This window comes from Oncorhynchus kisutch, linkage group LG20 (genome assembly GCF_002021735.2).
Source record: "Oncorhynchus kisutch isolate 150728-3 linkage group LG20, Okis_V2, whole genome shotgun sequence".
Taxonomy (NCBI): Eukaryota; Metazoa; Chordata; class Actinopteri; order Salmoniformes; family Salmonidae; genus Oncorhynchus; species Oncorhynchus kisutch.
The window spans coordinates 51706036-51714217 of record NC_034193.2 but is presented as its reverse complement, the minus strand read 5'-3'; the positions used below and the strand labels follow the sequence as shown (position 1 = coordinate 51714217).

Sequence of the window (8182 nt, the reverse complement as noted above, 5' to 3'; positions counted from 1 at the left end):
GAGGGGGGTGGAGTAGGCTTTAGGAAGAGGAGGGGGTAAAAGTAGAGGATGTTTCCTGTTATCTCTCCATCTCTCCGCCCTGTCTTGGAGGACTAGCTCCACCGCCGCTGCTCTGTAGCCTCAGACTGAAGCACACTGCCTGGGATCGTTCTCCGTCCGTGTCCCCTCCTCCTGCGTTTAGGCCCCAGGAGTCATCGAAGGCCATGGGGTGGCTCGTCCATCCCGAGGAAGCTCTGCTGAAAGCTGTACTGGACCTCTCCATGTCTTCTCCCATCTCTTCCTCCTGCTCTTCCTCTTTCACTATACTCCTTTCCAGTTCCTCCATTTTCATAATCTCATCCGATTCCTCTCTCACCCCCCTCTCTTTCTCTCCCCCCGTCTCGCTATCTCCTGGGCTGTGGAAGTATTTAGACTCACTGGATGGTCGGCGTTGTCCGGGGGAGCCGCTGTTCTCTCTCGGTTGGGTAAGGGAGTCCTTATGTGGGTCCGAGAGGGATAGGCCCAGAGACCCCTCTCCCCCTCTCTTCCATGGGCTCCCAGAGATCCCCAGCCCCCTCCCTCTCTGCCTGGTTCCGTTGTCCCCCTCCCCGTCTCTCAGAAGAGGGGAGGCCAGAGACGGAGCAGAGGGCTTGGGTAGATCTGAATAAAGGGGAGTGGAGCTGTATGGCTGGGGGACGTTGTGGAGAGGAGTACCCTTGGTGGAGGGGTCTGGTGGGGGATGACGGAGAGAGAGGGGGTCAGGCGGGGTAGGCAGGAGCGTTTTGGTTGGGACTTGGAGGGGACTGTGGATCCAAAACCACTGTTGTATTTCTGGGAAGAGAGGTCGTCATGGTCGAGACCCAAGCTGGAGTGCCGAAGCCCTCTGCTGTCTGATTTCTGCCTAGAAATAGATGACTCTGTCTGGGCAGAATGTGTAGAAACCCTGGGTGGGTGTGAGGTCTGGCGGCTAGGCCTGAAAGGGAGGGTGGGAGAGGAGAAAACTGACGCTGCAGAAGAGGAGGAAGAAGAGTTGGCCTTAGGAAAGAGCTGAGTGCGACGCATGCTACTAAAGGTCTGGGTAGAGCTCGTCCTCCTGGACGGCAGGGGCGGAGTGGCCGGGATGAGCCAAGACATCTCTGCAGAACAGTCCATGAGACTAGTAGAACCAGCAGAACCAGGGTTAGAACCTGGAGGATCTGGATCTAAGCCTTGATCGGAAGGTGAGACAGAAGGATCCCTCACAAAACCACCAATAGTCTCTTTCTCCTTCGAGCTGGATTTCTTAGGTTCTGTGTCAGATTGGGTTATCGAGGTGGGTTTCTTGGGTTCTGTGTTGGATTGAGTTGTGATTCGGGTGTAGCCTTGGTGGTTCTGGGAGAGACGAGTAGGGGGTGGTGGAGAGGGGCTGGTAGGTCCTAGATCCCCTACCTCCATCTCTTCACTAGAGTCAGACAGAACTATAAGCTCAGGTTCTTCTTTGGTACTGTGAGGAGGAGAGACGGGTACAGAAATACTATATGGACCATAACTCTCTCTCTTTAAGTCCTCTGGACTAGACGGTACCTTCTCTTGGAGTATCTCCTTACACACAGGAACCTTCCCTCTTCCCACCACTCCCTTCGTCCTAACTCGTGCCCCGGTGTCAGTCACTTCCCCTGGGGACAAACCAGGAACAGGTAGGGCGGATACACCAGGGACCAGAGGAGGACTGATGGAGAGGTCAATGATTTCAATGGCTGAGTACTGGAGGGTAGGGATCGCTGTCTGTCTCGTACTCCCATCGACCCTCACCCTTGTGGGCTGGGAGCAGGAGGACGGTGGGGGTGGGGAGGTGAGTTCTGGCTGTCTCGCACCCTCCACTACCATGGTCCTGGGGGGCTGGGAGCAGGAGGGTTTCTGGATAGCCCTGTGGGGTTGGGAGTGGCAGGATGGTTGTGTTGGTGGGGAGGTGTGGGGCTCCTCCTGCGTCTCATAGACCCCCAAGAGTCAGAGAAGAGGCGGCTGTAGCTACGGTCTAAACTAGCGTTTAGTTCTTGATAGTCAATCGGACTGGAGTGGAGGCTTTTTGTTGTTGATACCTCTCCAACACTTCTTGAGCTTGTGACGTTTGATTCAAATTGTTTTGTTCTGTCTGACTCCACGGTGGCTGTTCTAGAACGTTCTAGATCTCTACCTTCTGATTTGTTGAGATCAGCTTTTATCCTATTTGGATTCCCCTGGTCTGTGTCGATGTCACCAATAGCCATGTCTGCCTCTAAACTGGGAGGTTTTGTTTGAGGGGACATCATGCATGTTAATTCACCCGTATCTGAGTGTTCAGCCAATGACTGAGCTTGGATTGGAGCCTCCTGCTCTTCTTCTGTCTCTGTGAAAAATGTCACTCCTCCCTCCTCCTCTGATTCTTCCTTTTCGCTCTCTTTTCCTTCATCCCTCTTTCTCTGAGTGGCAGCAAACTCATATATCTCCTCCATCTCTTCTTCGTTCACCCTTTCTTCGTTCGTCTCTCCATCTTCTATCGTCACGCCATCCCCTCGCCCCTCCTCCTCCATCGCAATCCCTCCTTCCTCTCCTCTGTCCTCATCTTCCTCAACCTCTTCTTCATTCCACATGGAGCGGAGGAGCTCCATGAAGACCTGGTCTTGGTGCTCCTCCTCTCCCCCAGATTGGTGCTCCTGGGCTGGGTAGTCTCCCCACTGATCCCCCTGTCCCTCTACACCTCTGTGGAGGTCTGTCTGAGCTGGGTAGAGCTGGCACAGCTGCTGCAGCTCCTCCAGGTTGAACCTGATGAGGAGAAAACAGAGAGAAAGAAGGAGTTTTATAGAAAGAGAGATAGAAAGCAAGAGGGGAAGGGGGATAAAGAACAATATGTTTTTTGGTTCATTCTAACTCACCCTTTACCTGAGAATTTTGTAATACTTTCTGTTACAAAGATTAAGTCATATCACTTAAACACCAGCCATCCAGGCGGAGGTGTTGAGTCAGACTTTACCTGGCTGCCAGCTCCTGAACGTGTGGCAGCAGGGTGTGTGTGAGGGGGCAGTGGGCTGTGTAGAGGTACTGGAGCAGGGTATACACCGCCTGGCCTGGTACCTCACCCAACAACACCCTTTGGGCTGAGGGCATGCCGTCCTCCTGCACCCAGAATCCACTGTCATGGACCTGGGGGAGAGAGAGGGATGGAATGAGAGAAGGAGCGATAGAAAACAAATGAAATTCAACTGTAAATATTCATGGTTTCAAAGGAGAACCATACAAGCAAATACAACGAGGCAAAATCCACAGGTGCCACTCACCATCTGCACCAGCAGGGGGCAGCGAGCATACAGCATGAATGAATGGGTGAAGTACACCTCCCCACTGTCCACCTGTAGCTGGACATCACTGAACTGGGGGTTGTTCACCATACTGGTGAGGTCTGAGGCCAGCCTGGACAGCGCCACCTATGGGTCAGAGACGGACAATGGCTACCAGCACAGAGCAATGATCAGGCAACAAGAGTCCAACAGAGTTATGATGAGATGGTGATTATATTAGCCCAGGTGTGGCCAACCCTCTTTCTGGAGAGCTACTGGGTGTGTGTAGCATTTTGCTCCAACCCTACTCTAACACACTGCACTCAGCTAATCAAGGTCTAGTTATTAAAATGTATACAATAGAGTGGAAGACTTCTAAAAAAGGTCCCTTACTGATTTCTGGCTGCTCCTGTTGGTATTTCTGCTTTGAGGAAGAGATCTCATCTGATGGCTTTCAGTGTTTCTACTGCTCTCTGGGATGAAGCCACTGAGACACAGGTCAGGGGGTTCGTCTGTGCTCTCAGGAACAAAGCCACTCAGGTGGAAGTCTGTAGCAGTGTTCTCTTTGTCTGAGGGCGCGAGGGAAGATTAACAACGTTAGAGGTACAGTAGGTTTGACTTTCAGGGATGCTGTGTGTGTTAATCTGCATGTCTGTGAGCGTGTATATACATCCTGTGTCTGGAGTGGAAAAACAGGGAGTGAGAACGTGACCAGCGATGAAGATGCGTCTAGCGACTCGCAGGCACCGAGGCCCAGACTGAGGAATCCATCACAATTTATGGCTGACCATATGACAGAACGCAGAAGACAAACACACCTTATCCGTGGCGGGACGTTCCCATAGAACCCTGGGAGCACGGACACCGTCGGGGGTGTGAAGACAGATAACTTGAAATGAATGTTACTCTGTGAATTACATTGTCGTGTTTGGATTGATTCAAGAGTTCATAAAGTGTTGTGAATGTTGATATGTTTCATTGTACTGTAAGTGCTATGGATTCATTGTTACTGTGTTATTCTTCTCTGTTCATAGAGGGAGCGACCAGATGTGAGCTCTTATCATTCAGATAAGGGAGGTTCTGGAGTTTGTGAGTTATTTGAATGAATTTTGTTTTAGCCGAACTCCGTGACGTTAATTAGACGAGGAGAGATTCTGAGACCTGGAGCTCAGGGGAGAATAAAAGATGGGTGGAAACCTGGTTCACGGAGTCATTGGAAACCAATCTCCTGGTGTAGCGTTCTGTTACACCATAGTGGGTCTTTTAAACATTTAGACTTTTACATATTTTGTATCTTTTGACATTGAAGACTTCTGGTATGTAGCATTTCATAATTGTATTCTAATTGCACAAGTGTAATAAATGAGATTACTTTTAGATGGATAAGAACGGCAGTTGTCATATTTCTGAGGAACATTCCTCGTGTTATTAGATGTATGGTCTAATGGTAAATGTTATTCATACTACACACAGCAGATGTGCTTGGCCTCTAACTGTGCAGCTCTGAGCTGAGGTTAAATCAATCATTTAATGCTAGGACATTGATCGCAAGATATTAGCTGTCTCTCAGAGCCTCTGAATAACTCAATAAGGGTCATCTTGGACATGTAACTTATAGTATTCTGAGTGGTGATACAAGGCTCGCTACCTTGACTAGATCCACGGATACACTTTTCTACCTATAGCATTCACATGGTAATGGAGTCAGACTGAAGACTATGATATGCTTGTATTAGTCCTACACTTTTACATGTCAATGTCTTTGTGTTTTGTGCACATTCTTCCCCCTGTGTGTTTCCCTGTATATAACAGCTCTCCCAGGAGTAGCTCTCACCTCTGGCAGCTCCTGGGGTAGAATAGCCCCACTGTGTGAGGGTCATTCCCTCATCAGCCAGCTCCATCAGGTCACACAGAGTCTGGCTGCCCACTGGAAGGTGCCCTGTCCCTGGGGTGGAAGGGAGCGAAGAGGGGGCTGCCTGGGTGGAGGAGACTGGTTGTTGGGAGGAAGGGACAGATTGCTTGGTCATAGAGATGCTTTCTGTTGAGGAAAGGTTGGTGGAGGATCCAGGCATGGCCTTGGTGGGAAACACCATATCCATCTAGAAGAAGACAAATTGAGTGAAATAAATGAAAGTGTGAATGAAAAGACTACGAATCAAGATACACTCATACTTTTAACACAAATCAGAGTATTAGAAGCAAAGATGTGAAAGTATGAGTAACACACGCACATGGGCTCTCACCTTTACAGACACCCAAGGCTGTAGAAATTCTCTGAGCTCTGGGGTGTAGAACTCAGAGATGACCTTCGGCCCTCCGTCCCGCAGCGCACTCTTCTGCCAGAGGGGGCCAGCACCCGTTCTGCAGGAGGGCAGGGAGCTGGGGCAGCGTGTGGGGGTGGGAGGCGAGGGGGCGCGGGTACGGAGGAGGAGGCCAGCCACACGCTCCTGTAGTCGCCTCAGGGCTGTCTCCGAGTCCTGGACCAGGAGGAGGGGAGGGGGGCGAGGGGGTGCACCCTTTTTCCTCTTGCCACGCCCCTTACCTGGGGGAGGGGTCAAGACAAAAGGACTCGGCTATGATATTAATGATATAATATAAACATCAATATGTTTATACATGTATAGTTTCATATCAGTGCATTTAGTATAGTTAGCTCCTGTTTTACATAATAAAGGGAAATTGTTTTTTATCACAGCAAATGCATCCTTATAATCATAGCATAATGCATTGCCCAAACAATACGTAGGTTAAGTCAAGATAGTGACTTACTCGTCTTACTTGGTTCAGCTTTCCACTTCAATGGTGACAGAGAAATGTGAGGGAGGATGACTGGGAGCTGCTGACCACCTCTCTCCCTCTGTAACTCTCTCTGCATCTCCCGCTCCATCTCGTTCTCCTGCTCCAGTAGGGAGTGGGACAGGGCCATGGCCACCATGGTGTCTTCATCCAGGCCACGGGGCTTCTTTCTGGGCTTCTTCCTACCCGGGAGGCTGGGGTCCGTGGAGCCTTTACGCTTGGAACCTCCGGCCTGCGGACTGGGGGAGAGGAGAGGGTTATTCACGGGTGGAATAGAATAGTTGTCCTCCAGCATTTGAACAACGCAGTGTTTCTCCTACATTCTTTCTCTAGGTGGGACAGAACAGCCCCAAAAGCATCATACAGGGGCAGTTCAGTAGGGCACAACGTTAGCTCTATCAAGTACACTTCTATCAGCAATGTTCAGTATGTTGCACCCTCCTGAACACGACTCAATGCTTCTAACATCAAAGTTATCAATTTAATGTACAGTAATAGCAGTCAAGTTGTTTGGGTTGGTTGATGGTTCAAAGGGGCGGGACCAATCAGACCAGGGTGACTCACGGTTGGTTGGCGGTGCTGTCAGTCAGGCCCTCTGCAACTTGTCTCTGTACAGCCTGCAGCAGCTCGGCAGGAGCCACGCCCATCGTGGAGGAGCAACGCTTGAGGTGGGCCGCGCGACTCATCTGGGACTTGAACCGTTTACCACAGATGGGGCATTCTGGGACGCTGGGAGCGGGAGGAGGGGCGGGGGCAGCACTGTCCTCACTCTCGTCTAGACACCTGGATAAGGGGACATGGGGTGTCCCAATAAAGTAAACTGGTTTATTTTCCTTGTCTCCTTTCCTTCATCTGCACTGATCTGAAAACACTGGATTGTTGAAGGCTAAACATCAGAAGCCACAAGATTACTTGATTTCACCTATCCAGTTCCTCAAGATCAGGAAAGGAAATGAGGCAGTATCTTCCTTGGAGTCAGAGAGAATCTGGAATTATAATTGGCTCTTTGGAGTCATTGACTGTTCTAGTAACAGACAGATTCTGGAGTTAGATGGGTGAGAGAGAGCAAGTGTCCAGTGTGTCCAGCTCCAGTCGTCCCTACCTGTTGATGTGTTGGGTGCGTCCTGTGGGGCTCATGGCAGACAGGTCTTTCTGGCAGAGCTGACAGAAGAACAGGCCTCCCTGCTCCAGGTCCACTACACTACCCTGGGCCACAGCCTGGGCCTCCCTGTCCAGCTCCTCCTGTAGACGCAGGGCCAGGGCCTCATCCGAGTCATCCACCTGGGGGTCCAGTGGTAGGGGAGAAGAGGCGGAGGTGGATGGAACTGAACAGGAAGGGCAGAGGTGGAGAGAAAGGTAATTAGCATGCCATTGAGTGTACACACAAATGAAAATACACACCATAGAATCTAGAGTAAAGACACAGTGATGGATCTCACCTTCATTATCTGGCAGTGGATGGGGAGCAGCACTGTCACTTCCACTCCCTGTTGCTGCAGGCTGATTCCTCTCACCATGCACCAGCTTCTGTGGATTGACTCTCTTGAACTGCTGCATCCTGTGTAGCACTTTCTCCTTCACCCCCATTCCCCTATCCTCAGGTTGAGACCCAGCAACATCCACAGCCACTGATGACCCATTCTCTCCTACACCAAGTTCCATACCGCCATTGACCACTGCTTGTTTAGATTTGTCTGTATTGGAGGGAAGTCGGTTTGGTTCATCACAAGTGGTAGAGATGGAGGAAACGTGTTCAGAGTTGTTACCCAAAGCTCCCTTTGAACTTGGGCCAACATCTTTCTTCTTCCTCCTACTCGTCACCCTTTTGGTGGGTATGTCTTTCACCGTGTCCTGGGACGAGGGCTCTGCAACACTTCTCTTCTCGGTTACGCCTGCTTTTCTGCGGACTCGTTTGAGCAACTTAGAGCAGAGGTCCACGAAGTCTTGATCAGAGTCGTCCATTGTGTTTGACTGTTTGTGGTCTGCTTCTTGCGCCACTAAATAGCCAGATGTATTGTTTTGATAGTAGCTAACGATAGCCTCTCGGGACTGAGAGCCATGGAGGTTAATGCTGCTAGCTAGCTAAAAATGTGAGGTGGCATTTGTGAAATATC

At 50.5% G+C, this 8182-nt stretch overlaps 1 protein-coding gene across 2 annotated transcripts in view; it reads right to left on the bottom strand.

Moving 5' to 3' along the window:
- Positions 1-719: 719 nt before the first annotated feature.
- Positions 720-8182, bottom strand: part of LOC109876407 (structure-specific endonuclease subunit SLX4-like) — a 7976-nt gene continuing 513 nt past the window's right edge. Inside the window, exons 1-10 of one of the 2 annotated variants that reach the window (XM_031799736.1) lie at positions 7508-8182; positions 7171-7393; positions 6633-6851; positions 6051-6307; positions 5516-5814; positions 5107-5371; positions 3666-3841; positions 3273-3419; positions 2969-3138; positions 720-2760 (exon numbers count right to left, since the gene is read on the bottom strand). The exon at positions 7508-8182 is cut by the window's right edge and continues 513 nt beyond it. In XM_031799736.1, the coding sequence (XP_031655596.1) occupies positions 1839-2760; positions 2969-3138; positions 3273-3419; positions 3666-3841; positions 5107-5371; positions 5516-5814; positions 6051-6307; positions 6633-6851; positions 7171-7393; positions 7508-8030 (3201 nt within the window). In that variant the 5' untranslated portion in view covers positions 8031-8182 and the 3' untranslated portion in view covers positions 720-1838. Of the gene's footprint in view, positions 2761-2968; positions 3139-3272; positions 3420-3665; positions 3842-5106; positions 5372-5515; positions 5815-6041; positions 6308-6632; positions 6852-7170; positions 7394-7507 lie in introns of both variants that reach the window. The other variant, XM_031799735.1, reaches the window with a different exon arrangement.